This window comes from Coregonus clupeaformis, unplaced genomic scaffold (assembly GCF_020615455.1).
Source record: "Coregonus clupeaformis isolate EN_2021a unplaced genomic scaffold, ASM2061545v1 scaf1568, whole genome shotgun sequence".
NCBI classification, from domain to species: Eukaryota; Metazoa; Chordata; class Actinopteri; order Salmoniformes; family Salmonidae; genus Coregonus; species Coregonus clupeaformis.
This window is the reverse complement of record NW_025535022.1, coordinates 80,001-98,353: the sequence shown is the minus strand read 5'-3', so window position 1 is coordinate 98,353 and position 18,353 is coordinate 80,001. Positions and strand designations below refer to the sequence as shown.

General features: G+C 47.4%; 1 protein-coding gene across 1 annotated transcript in view; it reads right to left on the bottom strand.

Moving 5' to 3' along the window:
• Positions 1-7,410: 7,410 nt before the first annotated feature.
• LOC121577198 (ephrin-B2a-like) overlaps positions 7,411-18,353 on the bottom strand; it is a 16,525-nt gene continuing 5,582 nt past the window's right edge. The window contains exons 3-5 of the mRNA XM_041890960.2: positions 12,337-12,426; positions 8,733-8,813; positions 7,411-8,345 (exon numbers count right to left, since the gene is read on the bottom strand). Of these exons, the coding sequence (XP_041746894.2) occupies positions 7,891-8,345; positions 8,733-8,813; positions 12,337-12,426 (626 nt within the window). The 3' untranslated portion in view covers positions 7,411-7,890. The remainder of the gene's footprint in view (positions 8,346-8,732; positions 8,814-12,336; positions 12,427-18,353) is intronic.

The following is an 18,353-nucleotide window of genomic DNA, read 5'->3' as shown; positions in this document are numbered from 1 at the left end:
ATGGAGGTCTGGTCAGGGATGGAGGTGAGAGCATGAGGGTCTGGTCAGGGATGGAGGTGAGAGCATGGAGGTCTGGTCAGGGATGGAGGTGAGAGCATGAGGGTCGGGGATGGAGGTGAGAGCATGAGGGTCTGGGCAGGGATGGAGGTGAGAGCATGAGGGTCTGGTCAGGGATGGAGGTGAGAGCATGAGGGTCGGGGATGGAGGTGAGAGCATGAGGGTCTGGGCAGGGATGGAGGTGAGAGGGTCTGGTCAGGGATGGAGGTGAGAGCATGAGGGTCTGGGCAGGGATGGAGGTGAGAGGGTCTGGTCAGGGATGGAGGTGAGAGCATGAGGGTCTGGTCAGGGATGGAGGTGAGAGCATGAGGGTCTGGTCAGGGATGGAGGTGAGAGCATGAGGGTCTGGTCAGGGATGGAGGTGAGAGCATGGGGGTCTGGTCAGGGATGGAGGTGAGAGCATGAGGGTCTGGTCAGGGATGGAGGTGAGAGGGTCTGGTCAGGGATGGAGGTGAGAGCATGAGGGTCTGGGCAGGGATGGAGGTGAGAGCATGTGGGTCTGGTCAGGGATGGAGGTGAGAGCATGGGGGTCTGGTCAGGGATGGAGGTGAGAGCATGGGGGTCTGGTCAGGGATGGAGGTGAGAGCATGGGGGTCAGGGATGGAGGTGAGAGCATGGAGGTCTGGTCAGGGATGGAGGTGAGAGCATGAGGGTCTGGTCAGGGATGGAGGTGAGAGTATGAGGGTCAGGGATGGAGGTGAGAGCATGAGGGTCTGGTCAGGGATGGAGGTGAGAGCATGAGGGTCTGGTCAGGGATGGAGGTGAGAGCATGAGGGTCTGGGCAGGGATGGAGGTGAGAGCATGAGGGTCAGGGATGGAGGTGAGAGCATGAGGGTCTGGTCGGGGATGGAGGTGAGAGCATGAGGGTCTGGTCAGGGATGGAGGTGAGATCATGAGGGTCTGGGCAGGGATGGAGGTGAGAGCATGGGGGTCTGGTCAGGGATGGAGGTGAGAGCATGAGGGTCTGGTCAGGGATGGAGGTGAGAGCATGAGGGTCTGGTCAGGGATGGAGGTGAGAGCATGAGGGTCTGGTCAGGGATGGAGGTGAGAGCATGAGGGTCTGGTCAGGGATGGAGGTGAGAGCATGAGGGTCTGGTCAGGGATGGAGGTGAGAGCATTAAGGTCTGGTCAGGGATGGAGGTGAGAGCATGAGGGTCTGGTCAGGGATGGAGGTGAGAGCATGAGGGTCTGGTCAGGGATGGAGGTGAGAGCATGAGGGTCTGGTCAGGGATGGAGGTGAGAGCATGAGGGTCTGGTCAGGGATGGAGGTGAGAGCATGAGGGTCTGGTCAGGGATGGAGGTGAGAGCATGAGGGTCTGGTCAGGGATGGAGGTGAGAGCATGGAGGTCTGGTCAGGGATGGAGGTGAGAGCATGAGGGTCTGGGCAGGGATGGAGGTGAGAGCATGAGGGTCTGGTCAGGGATGGAGGTGAGAGCATGAGGGTCTGGTCAGGGATGGAGGTGAGAGCATGAGGGTCTGGTCAGGGATGGAGGTGAGATCATGGGGGTCTGGTCAGGGATGGAGGTGAGAGCATGGGGGTCTGGTCAGGGATGGAGGTGAGAGCATGAGGGTCTGGTCAGGGATGGAGGTGAGAGCATGAGGGTCTGGTCAGGGATGGAGGTGAGAGCATGAGGGTCTGGTCAGGGATGGAGGTGAGAGCATGAGGGTCTGGTCAGGGATGGAGGTGAGAGCATGAGGGTCTGGTCAGGGATGGAGGTGAGAGCATGAGGGTCTGGTCAGGGATGGAGGTGAGAGCATGAGGGTCTGGTCAGGGATGGAGGTGAGAGCATGAGGGTCTGGTCAGGGATGGAGGTGAGAGCATGAGGGTCTGGGCAGGGATGGAGGTGAGAGCATGAGGGTCTGGGTAGGGATGGAGGTGAGAGCATGAGGGTCTGGTCAGGGATGGAGGTGAGAGCATGCGAGTCTGGGCAGATGAGATCAGTGGAGGCTGCTGAGGGGAGGACGGCTCATAATAATGGGTTTGATGTATCAGATACCATTCCACTGATTCCACTGCAGCCATTACCACGAGCCCATCCTCCCAAATTAAGGTGCCACCAACCTCCTGTGGATGAGATGTAGTCGTTATTTGTGTGCTGTCATAAAGTTGATGTTCCCGTGTGTATGTTTGTGTCTAGGAAAAAAATTTAAAACATGAGAGAAAAAAATATGATCAAAATAAAGTTTTTTAATGTATATGAATTAGTATGCATAATCTTTGTACATATTCATATGGATTATTATACCTAATCTTTCTACATATTCATATGGATTTGTATACCTAATCTTTCTACATATTCATATGGATTTGTATACCTAATCTTTCTACATATTCATATGGATTATTATACCTAATCTTTCTACATATTCATATGGATTTTTATGTATAATCTTTCTACATATTCAGATGGATTTGTATGCATAATCTTTCTACATATTCATATGGATTATTATACCTAATCTTTCTACATATTCATATGGATTATTATACCTAATCTTTCTACATATTCATATGGATTTGTATGCATAATCTTTCTACATATTCATATGGATTATTATACCTAATCTTTCTACATATTCATATGGATTATTATACCTAATCTTTCTACATATTCAGATGGATTTGTATGCATAATCTTTCTACATATTCATATGGATTATTATACCTAATCTTTCTACATATTCATATGGATTATTATACCTAATCTTTCTACATATTCATATGGATTTGTATGCATAATCTTTCTACATTTTGTATTCATATGGATTTCAATATTGTGAAACTAAACTAAATCTGATAATGAAATACAGAAAGAGAAACATTTCTATACATTTGCATTTTTTTGTTTGCAGTCATTTTAGCAGACGCTCTTATCCAGAGCGACGTACAGTTAGTGAGTGCATACATTTTCATACTGGCCCCCCGTGGGAAACGAACCCACAACCCTGGCGTTGCAAGCGCCATGCTCTACCAACTGAGCTACAATGAACTCATTCAGTCATTGAACTCTTCTCAGAGCACTGAGGCAGGACACTGAGGCAGGACACTGAGGCAGGACACTGAGGCAGGACACTGAGGGGATTCTCTGATGCTACAGGACACTGAGGCAGGACACTGAGGCAGGACACTGAGGCAGGACACTGAGGCAGGACACTGAGACAGGACACTGAGACAGGACACTGAGGGGATTCTCTGATGCTACAGGACACTGAGGCAGGACACTGAGGCAGGACACTGAGGCAGGACACTGAGGCAGGACACTGAGACAGGACACTGAGGGGATTCTCTGATGCTACAGGACACTGAGGCAGAACACTGAGGCAGGACACTGAGGCAGGACACTCATGTTCCTGTGCTCCTAAAATGGCCGCCGGCAGTCAGGCTCCTCCCCCTGCGGGGCGGTGACCAGGAGACTGGAGCTCTGAGTGTTCTGTTGTGTTCTGCCTGTAGAAGCAACACCTCTATCGTCCCTCATCGACCCGGGGTCAACCCTGGGGTCAACCCTGGGGTCAACACCGCTCACCTCTCCCTCTTTCTTTGAGCATTCAGCTGTGAAACCTCACGAGACAAAACGTCTCACAACACAGGAGCAAGCAGTGGCTGACTTACCATCAGGCAGACGAGGCAATTTGCCTCAGGCGTCACGTCATCAGTCCTCACATCATCAGTCCTCACATAATCAGGCCTCACATCATCAGTCCTCACATCATCAGGCCTCACATAATCAGGCCTCACACCATCAGTCCTCACATAATCAGGCCTCATATCATCAGGCCTCACGTAACCAGGCCTCACATCATCAGGCCTCACATAATCAGGCATCACATCATCAGGCCTCACATCACCAGGCGGTGAACTGGACATAATTAAAACAAATAATACCAGTAATACATATGCAAATAGAATTTATACTCCTCTCGAGGCCCCACATCCTCCTCTCAAGGTCCCCCATCCTCCTCTCGAGGCCCCCCATCCTCCTCTCGAGGCCCCCCATCCTCCTCTCGAGGCCCCCCGCCCTCCTCTCGAGGCCCCCCATCCTCCTCCTGAGGCCCCTCAGACTGGCCTCTGCCTGGGGCCTCCAAATCATTAAGTGGGACCGGGTAACTTCATAACACACTCCACACTTCCAAATCAAGTTAGCCTGTGAGGTCAATGTAATGACGTTAAGGCACAAACTCTTCTATGTTTCCTTCGTTTAATAACAAACATTCTGTCCTTATGAAAACCTGCTTTTTTTGTTTTATGAAACAAGCCCCTAGTGATCCCTGTAATAATCTCAAGCGGCGCTGTACCTGACGGGGGTCTGTCAGCTTGCTAATGTGGTATGATGTGGCTGAGGGAGCATGAAACGTGTTGCCCCACCAGTCCTGGTCTCCCGACGCCCCCACGGATGCTGCCTGGCGGCGCGGTACCACTGGAGTACCGGGTCTCAGAGGAGGACAGGAGCAGAGTCAAGTACACATACTTTAAAGTTCCTCTGTTTTTTCCAGCTCCTATTTTCCCCACCATGAATCACCACCACAGACAGACACAGACAGACATAAATCTAACAGTCGGTGGCTGGTGGGAGGAGCTATAAGAGGACGTTGTAAAGGCTGGAATGGAATCAATGGAACGGAGTCAAACGTGTGGTTTCCATATGTCTGGTGTGTTTGACACCGTTCCATTGATTCCATATGTCTGGTGTGTTTGACATCGTTCCATTGATTCCATATGTCTGGTGTGTTTGACACCGTTCCATTGATTCCATATGTCTGGTGTGTTTGACACCGTTCCATTGATTCCATATGTCTGGTGTGTTTGACACCGTTCCATTGATTCCATATGTCTGGTGTGTTTGACACCGTTCCATTGATTCCATATGTCTGGTGTGTTTGACACCGTTCCATTGATTCCATATGTCTGGTGTGTTTGACACCGTTCCATTGATTCCATATGTCTGGTGTGTTTGACACCGTTCCATTGATTCCATATGTCTGGTGTGTTTGACACCGTTCCATTGATTCCATATGTCTGGTGTGTTTGACACCGTTCCATTGATTCCATATGTCTGGTGTGTTTGACACCGTTCCATTGATTCCATATGTCTGGTGTGTTTGACACCGTTCCATTGATTCCATTCCGGCCATTACAGCGAGCCCGTCCTTCTATAGCTCCTCCCACCAGCTTCCTCTAATTTTTAAACTATTACCTTTCTCAACGTTTTCTTGTGAAGTTGCTAATTTTGTCTATACATTTGTCCTTTATCTTTGGATTGTGAGCAAATGCTTAAAAGGAAAGATACACACTGTATTGTAATGATTTTTTAAAAACCCAATCTGTAGAAAGGTATCTGTTGGCAGATAGACACAGTAGGATGTCATTGCTTGTAGAGAAGCAGGGTAATTTGATGTGAAAGCCTTTGGTTGTGGTGCTGCACACTGGATGATGGAATGTCAGTCAGAAACCCACAGACTGTCCCAAGGGGGTCCATTAAGAAGCTAATTGACTGGACCATTGTCATGGAACGAACAGAACTGAACATGTACCCAAGGTAAGCCGATGGTTACAGTGGGGACCTGTTCTATACACCATCCACAGTGCCCTCTGTAATTATCGGGACAGTGACAATTTTGTTGTTGTTTTGGCTCTGTACTCCAGCACTTTGGATTTGAAATGATACAATGACTGTGAGGTTAAAGTGCAGACAGTCAGCTTTAATTTGAGGGTATTTTCATTCATATCGGGTGAACCGTTTAGAAATTACAGCCCTTTTTATACCTAGTCCCCCCCATTTTAGGGGACCAAAAGTATTGGGACAAATTCACTTTTACTGTCAATAAGAATATAATATGTTTCTAAACACTTCTACATTAATGTGGATGATACCATGGTTACGGATAGTCCTGAATGAAATCGTGAATAATAATGAGTGAGAAAGTTCTAGACGCACAAATATCATACCCCCCAAAAAATGCTAATGGTGAGAGGTTAGCATGTCTTGGGGGTATGGTATTTGTGCATCTGTAACTTTCTCACTCATCATTATTCACGATTCATTCAGGACTATCCGTAATCACGGTAGCATCCACATTAATGTAGAAGTGTTTAGAAACATATTATATTCGTATAAGTGACAATACATTATTTACCATTAATTTCTATTGGACACAAAATAATCTGAAACACAACCAAAACTAACAGCAAATGCATCCAAAAAGTTTGTAGAGTCACAAGCTTGATGTAGTCATTGTGTGCTATGAATATGGGACCAAATAGTACACTTTTGACTACTTTAATAAGTGAATTTGTCCCAATACTTTCGGTCCCCTAAAATGGGGGGGACTATGTCCAAAAAGTGCTGTAATTTCTAAACGGTTCACCCGATATGGATGAAAATACCCTCAAATTAAAGCTGACTGTCTGCACTTTAACCTCACAGTCATTGTATAATTACAAATCCAAAGTGCTGGAGTACAGAGCCAAAACAACTAAAAATGTGTCACTGTCCCAATAATTACAGAGGGCACTGTATTTCCTGGTGAAATCAGGCCTCCCGGACACATTTTCTGCTGGTTGATTTATCTTGCAAAAGGTCGTAGGGTAAACACATTACAATACTTTGCTTTCATAAAAATGTTGGATTTGTCAGTAATAACAATAATACCTGGTGTGTATTTGAACAGCACCTCTCACCCAGCAGTTCAATGACCTAGATTATCCCAGTCTCTCTATTCTCTCTTTCTGGAAGCTGTGGACTGGAGCTCATTCTCTGGGTCTATTCCTGGCTGATAGAAGATGAATAGATCCTGGTGCTGTTTAGTTTTCTGTGTTTCTCCTCTCCTCTCCTCTCCCTCTCCCTCTCCTCTCCTCTCCTCTCCTCTCCTCTCCTCTCCTCTCCTCCTCCTCTCCTCTCCCTCTCCTCTCCTCCCTCCTCTCCTCTCCTCTCCTCTCCTCTCCTCTCCCCTCTCCTCTCCTCTCCTCTCCCCCTCTCCTCTCCCTCTCCCTCTCCCTCTCCCTCTCCCTCTCCCTCTCCTCTCCTCTCCTTCAAGAAAGGAGCACTAGCCTGAAGCAGGAGAACCCTCCATTACAAACTAGATTCATCCTCAGTCCGTCGTCTTATAGCAACCATCAACAACCCATCCCCCAACACCCAGGGCTACACTGACTGACCCCCCGTCCCGTCCCCCGTCCCCCCGCCGTCCCCCCCCCCCCGCCCGTCCCGTCCGCCCCCCCCCCCCCCCCTCCCCGTCCCCGTCCTAGAGCCCAGTCAGATTCCTAGATTTCTAATGTCAATCTGCAGATAGGTCATCTACAAAGAGAGGATGGATCACCAACTTCCACTGCCGTGATATTTATTGATATCTCTTGATAAACACAAACTTGATGGACATCAGTAGTGAGGCATTGTTTCCTGAGACAGACTGACAGTTATGACACTAAAAACTATTAAGGAGCATTCATTTCAGCATAAGTTAACATCAACATACCATATCACAACATTTTTTTTACACAAATTATATTCAAAATCTTTCACAGTGAAAAACATTTATTCAAGTTTCCATTTGCTAAATTGTGCTCTGAGTCTAAAACCACGGATGTCTTTTATTGAAAAAGATGACACAGTTCCTATTTCTTTGCCTTCTCAGGGTGAAAACCCCAGAATGCACTCTGTCTTTAGTGCCTTTATCCAATTCTCTCTCAAAAGGAAATAAAAACCCGTTTTGATTCCCCGCCTTGATAATGTCTAGATAGCTCAGAGCGTGCTTTTCTAAAGAGCTCACACAGTCAAGTATTTTTCGAAGTACGTGACGGACGCGTTCCCGTGAGAAGAAGAACCGCAGGATTCCCCCTCAGACCTTGTAGTATATATTAGTGGGACTCTGTGGAGGCATCTCCTGTACGATATAAAAAGGATGTCTGTAGTCTCCGCTGACCCTGTCATAGTGTCTACAGGACATGGAGTCAGAGGGTCTCGGAGGAAACGCCATGTCGCTGGGCTCCGACCTGCTGTCGTCGCTACTTCCTCTGTAGCCGTCTCTCTTGTTGGGCGTGACGCCCAGGGCGTTGAGGGGCAGAGAGGTAGGCTGGTGGCCGTCCCTGTCCGGCGTGGCGTGGCGCGCGCGGTACCGCCACGCCGCGATCGGTAGGACCACGACGACCAATAGGAGGAGGACGCTGCCGCAGGCCGCGCCTACGAAGAGTCCGACCTCAGAGCCGATGGATCCGCCTTCTGTTGACGAGGCGCCGCCTTCTGTGGATGAAGCTCCGCCTTCTGTGTCAATGTCTCCTTCGCTGTGAGTGATTTCTGAGAGAGAGAATGAGAGAGAGAGAGAGAGAGAGAGAGAGAGAGAGAGAGAGAGAGAGAGAGAGAGAGAGAGAGAGAGAGAGAGAGAGAGAGAGAGAGAGACACAGAGAGAGAGAGAGAGAGAGAGAGAGAGAGAGAGAGAGAGAGAGAGAGAGAGAGAGAGAGAGAGAGAGAGAGAGAGAGAGAGAGAGAGAGAGAGAGAGAGAGAGAGAGTTTTAATGCAAAGACAAAGAAAGAACTAAATCATTATTTGATTCTTCTTCTTCTAAAGATAGAGGTCTGCTGGTGTAAACAGTAAAGGACAGTTAAATAGATACACATTAAAAAACCCCGTCAGAATGTCGACCTCCACACTTCTATTACATTGTGGTAACTATAGCAACATACCGGCGTTGTTCGTCACATCATTGTCTTTGATGGGAGGCTCCTTGTCTGGGGGGTGTTGAGGGGGGGACCTGGTAGGAGACTCTTTAGGGAGAGAAGGAGGTTTGGAGGAACCTGGAATATATCAAATCAAAATAGTGCAATACAGTACTAACACACCGACAGCCACGTTCCACCCAAATCTCAGTTTGCAGGTTTAGCATGCTTACTATGATCATATCATCATATCATCTGTCCTGTTCTGCTTGGCCAGGATGCTTTACATTGGGGATAACTTAGACAGCATTCGTGGGTTAATCTCTACCACGTGGATCAAAGCATGACTGAAACCTGTTAGGGAAAGATACTGAAGAGATGAGTCTTCGGTAAAGACTTAAAGGTCGAGACCGAGTCTGCGTCTCTCACATGGATAGGCAGACCATTCCATAAAAATGGAGCTCTATAGGAGAAAGGCCTGCCTCCAGCTGTTTGCTTAGAAACAGTGTTCTAGTCAAGTTTCTAGCAGCCGATTTCAGCACTGACTGAAGTTTATTTAGTGCTTTATCCAGGTATACTGAGAGTAGAGCATTGCAGTAGTCTAATCTAGAAGTGACAAAAGCATGGATTAGCTTTTCTGCATCATTTTTGGACAAAACATTTCTAATTTTCCAATGTTACGAAGATGGAAAAAAGCTGCCCTTGAAATATTCTTGATATGTTCGTCAAAAGAGAGATCAGAGTCCAGAGTATCGCCGAGGTCCTTCACAGTTTTATTTTTAGACGACTGTACAACCATCAAGATTAATTGTCAGATCCAACAGCAGATCTCTTTGTTTCTTGGGACCTAGAACTAGCATCTCTGTTTTGTCCGAGTTTAAAAGTAAACTTTCACTGTTTAACACCCATTAGATAAAGGGCCAGTAGTTTCACTGTATTATCACTGTTTAACATCCATTAGATAAAGGGCCAGTAGATTCCACTGTATTATCACTGTTTAACACCCATTAGATAAAGGGCCAGTAGATTCCACTGTATTATCACTGTTTAACACCCATTAGATAAAGGGCCAGTAGATTCCACTGTATTATCACTGTCTAACACCCATTAGATAAAGGGCCAGTAGATTCCACTGTATTATCACTGTTTAACACCCATTAGATAAAGGGCCAGTCGATTCCACTGTATTATCACTGTTTAACATCCATTAGATAAAGGGCCAGTAGATTCCACTGTATTATCACTGTTTAACACCCATTAGATAAAGGGCCAGTAGATTCCACTGTATTATCACTGTCTAACACCCATTAGATAAAGGGCCAGTAGATTCCACTGTATTATCACTGTTTAACACCCATTAGATACAGGGCCAGTAGATTCCACTGTATTATCACTGTTTAACACCCATTAGATAAAGGGCCAGTAGATTCCACTGTATTATCACTGTTTGACACCCATTAGATAAAGGGCCAGTCGATTCCACTGTATTATCACTGTCTAACACCCATTAGATAAAGGGCCAGTAGATTCCACTGTATTATCACTGTTTAACACCCATTAGATACAGGGCCAGTAGATTCCACTGTATTATCACTGTCTAACACCCATTAGATAAAGGGCCAGTCGATTCCACTGTATTATCACTGTCTAACACCCATTAGATAAAGGGCCAGTAGATTCCACTGTATTATCACTGTTTAACACCCATTAGATAAAGGGCCAGTAGATTCCACTGTATTATCACTGTCTAACACCCATTAGATAAAGGGCCAGTAGATTCCACTGTATTATCACTGTTTAACACCCATTAGATAAAGGGCCAGTAGATTCCACTGTATTATCACTGTTTAACACCCATTAGATAAAGGGCCAGTAGATTCCACTGTATTATCACTGTCTAACACCCATTAGATAAAGGGCCAGTAGATTCCACTGTATTATCACTGTCTAACACCCATTAGATAAAGGGCCAGTTGATTCCACTGTATTATCACTGTCTAACACCCATTAGATAAAGGGCCAGTAGATTCCACTGTATTATCACTGTTTAACACCCATTAGATACAGGGCCAGTAGATTCCACTGTATTATCACTGTTTAACACCCATTAGATAAAGGGCCAGTCGATTCCACTGTATTATCACTGTCTAACACCCATTAGATAAAGGGCCAGTAGATTCCACTGTATTATCACTGTTTAACACCCATTAGATAAAGGGCCAGTAGATTCCACTGTATTATCACTGTCTAACACCCATTAGATACAGGGCCAGTAGATTCCACTGTATTATCACTGTTTAACACCCATTAGATAAAGGGCCAGTAGATTCCACTGTATTATCACTGTTTAACACCCATTAGATAAAGGGCCAGTAGATTCCACTGTATTATCACTGTCTAACACCCATTAGATAAAGGGCCAGTAGATTCCACTGTATTATCACTGTCTAACACCCATTAGATTAAGGGCCAGTTGATTCCACTGTATTATCACTGTCTAACACCCATTAGATAAAGGGCCAGTTGATTCCACTGTATTATCACTGTTTAACACCCATTAGATAAAGGGCCAGTCGATTCCACTGTATTATCACTGTCTAACACCCATTAGATAAAGGGCCAGTCGATTCCACTGTATTATCACTGTCTAACACCCATTAGATAAAGGGCCAGTAGATTCCACTGTATTATCACTGTTTAACATATATAAGACCTGTTTGCACTTGACTAGTATTACTAGAGAATGTTAGTTATGTAATTATGACCCCAGTACAGGCATCTGTACATATATCTATCTGGTCCCCTTTTGGGTGCTAGTAGAATTTCCCCAGACTTCTAGGCAGAGTTGCAAAGAAAAAGCCATATCTCAGACTGCCCATCTTAATCTTTTCTTTTTATTGGCCAGTCTGAGATATGGCTTTTTCTTTGCAACTCTGCCTAGAAGGTCAGCATCCCGGAGTCGCCTCTTCACTGTTGACGTTGAGACCGGTGTTTTGCGGGTACTATTTAATGAAGCTGCCAGTTGAGGACCTGTGAGGCGTCTGTTTCTCAAACTAGACACTCTAATGTATTTGACCTCTTGCTCAGTTGTGCACCAGGGGCCTCCCACTCCTCTTTCTATTCTGGTTAGAGCCAGTTTGCGCTGTTCTGTGAAGGGAGTAGTACACAGCGTTGTACGAGATCTTCAGTTTCTTGGCAATTTCTCGCATGGAATAGCCGTCTTTTCTCAGAACAAGGTACGGCCATGCCCCAGTATGTCTGCCACTCTCTCTGCCAGTAACATTATGCATCATACAATATAAACAGGTGATAAACAGTTTGGCTTCAGAAACTCTCCCTCATTCTCTCAATGTCTTTCTTCCCTACACACACACAGACAAACACACACACACACACACACACACACACATACACACACACACACACACACACACACACACACAGAGAGAGACACAGATACAGAGACAAACACACACACGCACGCACACACACACACACAGAGAGAGAGAGAGAGAGACACAGATACAGAGACAAACACACACATGCACGCACACACACACACACACACACACACACACAGAGAGAGAGAGAGAGACACAGATACTGAGACACACACACACACACAACTTACTCTGTCCTACCCTCAGTACCAGCTTCATGGATGCTCGACACACTCCTCCATCAGTGTTGTCCAGGCCCTGTAGAGAGCTGGTGGAGGTCGCTGAGAGAGAGAGAGAGAGAGAGAGAGAGAGAGAGAGAGAGAGAGAGAGAGAGAGAGAGAGAGAGAGAGAGAGAGAGAGAGAGAGAGAGAGAGAGAGAGAGAGAGAGAGAGAGAGAGAGAGAGAGAGAGAGAGAGAGAGAGAGAGAGAGAGAGAGAGAGCGCGAGGAGAGCGAGAGAGAGAGAGAGCAGAGAGACAGAGAGAGAGAGAGAGAGAGAGAGAGAGAGAGAGAGAGAGAGAGAGAGAGAGAGAGAGAGAGAGAGAGAGAGAGAGAGAGACAACCATATTTATGTTTATTTATTTTCCCATTTGTACTTTAACTATTTGCACATTGTTACAACACTGTATATATACATAATATGACATTTGAAATGTCTTTATTCTTTTGGAACTTCTGAGTGTAATGTTTCCTGTTAATATTTATTGTTTATTTCACTTTTGTTTACTATCTACTTCACTTGCTTTGGCAATGTTAACATACGTTTCCCATGCCAATAAAACCCTTAAATTGAATTGAAATTAATTGAATTGAGAGAGAGAGAGAGAGAGAGAGAGAACATTGAATAAATAATTAGAAAACATTATGCATATCCCGATTAATGCCATTCCTAGGCACGCCTTTCCTACGCACTTCTCAGTATTTGAAATTCAGACTTGCCTTAACGCCTCGATCACACCAAACAGTGTTTTTGCGTTTTGGGACACCAGAAGTACATTCATTTCCAATGGAACGCTGCGTTTGCCTTGCAGCATTGCGTTGCAGAGGCAGTTGCAGTGCGTTCTGTGTGGTGCGTAAATTGGATTTTATCGAATGTATGCATCACATTGTATGCATAGATGGCTTGACAGAAATGGTAGAATGAAGGTGAATGTTGAACTTTTGTTGCACACACATCCAGATGATGCTGCATACCATTTTTTGCGCGATGATGCTGTAGGTGTGATCAAGGCATTACTCAGTCGTGTGACGCGCTCTGCAGGTGTGGCTACCACGCGCACTCAGAATACATTTAATTCAACCGCTGAAAACTGTCCCACTAACAGTTTTTGTCTTGGAGTTTTCAATCAATGGGGTTTTCAGTACATTTATCTTAAGCCATCCCTTTGAATATGGTGTACCTTTAAAATTAGAATTTTTGTCGACAGATTCAATAGAACGGCTTCAGAATATTAGGGATCAATTAAAGCATCTAAATATATGCATAGTTGTCACACCCTGGCCTTAGTTATCTTTGTTTTCATTAATAATTTAGTTAGGTCAGGGTGTGACATGGTGAAGTATGTGTTTTGGTTTGTCTAGGGGTTTGTAGGTTTATGGGGTAATGTCTTGTCTAGGTGTTTGTATGTTGATGGCTGCCTAGATTGGTTCTCAATTGGAGACAGCTGTGGTTTATTGTCTCTAATTGGGAGCCATATTTAAGGCAGCCATGGGCATCATGTGTTTGTGGGTAATTGTCTATGTTGAACGTTTGTTGCTTGTCTGTGCACTTACGTTATTTAGCTTCACGGTCGTTTGTTGTTTTGTTAGTTTTGGATAGTGTTCGGTTTCGTGTTTTTCTCTCTTCCAAAATAAAGAGATGTATTTTGCACACGCTGCGCCTTGGTCCAATCTCTCACAAGAAGACGATCGTGACAGAATTACCCACCATCAAAGGACCAAGCGGCGTGTCCAGGAGCCAAGGGTCTGGACATGGGAGGAGATTTTGGAAGGTAAAGGGTCTTGGACTTGGGAGGAAATCCTGGATGGGATGGATCGACGGCCATGGTGTGAAACAGTGGAGAGGCGACTGAGAGAGGAGCAATGGCGTCAGCAGGGCCATCGTCGGCGGGACGAGAGGCAACCCCAAAAAGTTTTTGGGGGGGGGCACATGGCTTGGGCGGCTGGGCAGCAGGAGGCTGCCACAGGGAGACGTGGAGAGAAGGCTACCGGTTTACGGGAGCCATTGGCAAGTAGAGGGAGGGAAGCAGTTGAGGCACGGCGTAAGAGACTGAGGTGTGTTACCAGTCCGGTCCGGCCCGTTCCTGATCCCCGGTTAAGGCCAGTGGTGTGTGTTCCCAGTACGGACCGGCCTGTTCCTACTCCACGCATCAAGCCCACGGTGTGCGTCGCCAGTCCAGCCCGGCCGGTTCCTGCTCCACGTACGAAGCCTACGGTGTGCGTGGCCAGCCCAGCCCGACCTGTTCCTGCTCCACGTACCAGACCCACGGTGTATGTCGCCAGCCCGACCCGGCCTGTTCCTGCCACTCGCACCAAACCTACGGTGCGCGTCGCCAGCCCGGTCCGGCCTGTTCCTGCCACCCGCACCAAGTCTACGGTGCGCGTCGCCAGCCCGACCCGGCCTGTTCCTGCCACTCGCACCAAACCTACGGTGCGCGTCGCCAGCCCGGTCCGGCCTGTTCCTGCTCCCCGCACTAGCCCTGAGATGCGTGTCCTCAGCCCGGGACCACCAGTTCCGGCACCACGCACTAGGCCTTATGTGCGTCCCCAGGGTCCAGCATGCCCTGTTCCTTCTCCCCGCACTAGACCTGAGATGCGTGTCCTCAGCCCGGTACCTCCAGTTCCGGCACCACGCACCAGGCCTATAGGGCGTCTCGGCCGGCCAGAGTCTGCCGTCTGCCCAACGCCGTCTGAACTGTCCGTCTGCCAAGCGCTGCATGAACTGCCCGTCTGTACTGAGCCTGCTAAGCCGCCCGTCTGCCATGAGCCTTCAGAGCCGTCCGCCAGACCGGAGACGCTAAAGCCTTCCGCCAGACAGGAGCCGCTAGAGCCTTCCGCCAGACAGGATCAGCCAGAGCCTTCCGCCAGACAGGATCAGCCAGAGCCTTCCGCCAGACAGGATCAGCCAGATCCGTCAGCCAGCCATGAGCAGCCAGATCCGTCAGCCAGCCATGAGCAGCCAGATCCGTCAGCCAGCCATGAGCAGCCAGATCCGTCAGCCAGCCATGAGCAGCCAGATCCGTCAGCCAGCCATGAGCAGCCAGATCCGTCAGCCAGCCATGAGCAGCCAGATCCGTCAGCCAGCCATGAGCAGCCAGATCCGTCAGCCAGCCATGAGCCGTCCAGCCAGGATCCGCCAGAGCCGTCCAGCAAGGATCCGCCAGAGCCGTCCAGCCAGGATCCGCCAGAGCCGTCCAGCCAGGATCCGCCAGAGCCGTCCAGCCGGGATCCGACAGAGCCGTCCAGCCAGGATCCGCCAGCCAGCCAGGATCCGCCAGAGCCAGCCAGCCAGGATCCGCCATTCAGTCCGGTGCTGCCCCTTAGTCCGGTGCTGCCCCTTAGTCCGGTGCTGCCCCTTAGCCCGGTGCTGCCCCTTATCCTGGTGCTGCTCCTTATCCTGGTGCTGCCCCTTATCCTGGTGCTGCCCCTTAGTCCGGTGCTGCCCCTTAGTCCGGTGCTGCCTCTTAGTCCGGTGCTGCCCCTTAATCCAGTGGGGTAAGTTGGAGGGTGGTCATTTGGAGGAGGCTACGAAAGCGGGTAGTGACTATGGTGGGGTGGGGACCACGACCAGTGCCAGAGCCGCCACCGTGGACAGACGCCCACCCAGACCCTCCCCTAGACTTTATGCTGGTGCGCCCGGAGTTCGCACCTTGAGAGAGGTATGTCACACCCTGGCCTTAGTTATCTTTGTTTTCATTAATAATTTAGTTAGGTCAGGGTGTGACATGGTGAAGTATGTGTTTTGGTTTGTCTAGGGGTTTGTAGGTTTATGGGGTAATGTCTTGTCTAGGTGTTTGTATGTTGATGGCTGCCTAGATTGGTTCTCAATTGGAGACAGCTGTGGTTTATTGTCTCTAATTGGGAGCCATATTTAAGGCAGCCATGGGCATCATGTGTTTGTGGGTAATTGTCTATGTTGAACGTTTGTTGCTTGTCTGTGCACTTACGTTATTTAGCTTCACGGTCGTTTGTTGTTTTGTTAGTTTTGGATAGTGTTCGGTTTCGTGTTTTTCTCTCTTCCAAAATAAAGAGATGTATTTTGCACACGCTGCGCCTTGGTCCAATCTCTCACAAGAAGACGATCGTGACAATAGTCGTCTCTCCGTTTCAGCACCAACTGGTAGATTTAAAAATACTCTGATCTTGTAGATTATTTAGGCACATTTTAGGGGTTATGGAAGTATGTATGAATCATAATTAAACAGGTTTGGAGAGCCTTTACGCACTAAATATATTGATGAATAAAAAAATACAGTGGTTTGATTCAATCCTGAAAGTTGTCATATTCAAGTTCAAGCCATGAAATAATGGAAGGTGGAAACATTTGTAGAATAGGGGGTTGAACAATAATCCTATAAATCTACCCTAATTCTCACTAATCGTGGAACTGTATCACAACGGTCCTGTCGTCGTGAACCGTGCTCCAGGTTTAACCTGCTAAGTGTCGTCGTGAACCGTGCACCAGGCTCCAGGATTAACCTGCTAAGTGTCGTCGTGAACCCGTGCTCCAGGTTTAACCTGCTAAGTGTCGTCGTGAACCCGTGCTCCAGGTTTAACCTGCTAAGTGTCGTCGTGAACCGTGCTCCAGGTTTAACCTGCTAAGTGTCGTCGTGAACCGTGCTCCAGGTTTAACCTGCTAAGTCTCGTCGTGAACCCGTGCTCCAGGTTTAACCTGCTAAGTGTCGTCGTGAACCCGTGCTCCAGGTTTAACCTGCTAAGTGTCGTCGTGAACCCGTGCTCCAGGTTTAACCTGCTAAGTGTCGTCGTGAACCGTGCTCCAGGTTTAACCTGCTAAGTGTCGTGGTGAACCGTGCTCCAGGTTTAACCTGCTAAGTGTCGTGGTGAACCGTGCTCCAGGTTTAACCTGCTAAGTGTCGTCGTGAACCGTGCTCCAGGTTTAACCTGCTAAGTGTCGTCGTGAACCCGTGCTCCAGGTTTAACCTGCTAAGTGTCGTCGTGAACCCGTGCTCCAGGTTTAACCTGCTAAGTGTCGTCGTGAACCCGTGCTCCAGGTTTAACCTGCTAAGTCTCGTCGTTAACCGTGCTCCAGGTTTAACCTGCTAAGTGTCGTCGTGAACCGTGCTCCAGGTTTAACCTGCTAAGTGTCGTCGTGAACCGTGCTCCAGGTTTAACCTGCTAAGTGTGGTCTGAGCTCCACAACGATTCAAAATGTCGTAAATGATGGCACAACGTTAGCCTAATATGATCCAATTATGCTTCTCTCGGGAACAATTTACAAGGACGTGACAGAGGAAAGAAAGGTAAATGGAATGGAATGATTAAAATATATATATATATGTGGGTATTACTGACGGTGGCTCCCGATAGTGGCTAATATTTAACATGATACAAATTATAAAATAAAACGGAGAAAAAGGCCCGGGCATATAATTAAAACGTTCTAAAGCGCGTACGTCAACTCGGCAGGTTCCGCCCTACGGAAGCCTATAGTTTGGGTCTCCAAATTTTATCCACGCAAATTATGAGGGCACACAATTAGAATTCTGAAAAACGGCACATCTGTTTATAGCCTACTTCACTGTGGAAAAGGGGCCGCCATGCATGTGATGTTGATATGATTTTCAGTTTGCTTCCATGTGACTGGTTTCACTTTCGTCTCCAGGGATCATAAAGAAAAAATCATCTAAAACAATTGCTATGTGTATTTACAATCCCCTTCTCCAAACGGATTACTCATGTACCTAGCTCTTATCAATAGATCTTATCAAGTTGTAAATTACAGTCCATGGAGAATGGGGTTATTTCTATCCGAAAAAATAAAAGTAAATGTTTTTCCCACTTGGAACCGGTAGGTTCGCTAGACGTTATTCATGGTTTCCTCATGAGTAAAGTGGGGGAACTATTAGGGGAATTAAGTCAAGGTCAGAATACATGCATCTGAAGACACACCTCCACCACACCTTCATTAATACAGTGTATCTGTAGACACACCTCCACCACACCTTCATTAATACAGTGTATCTATAGACA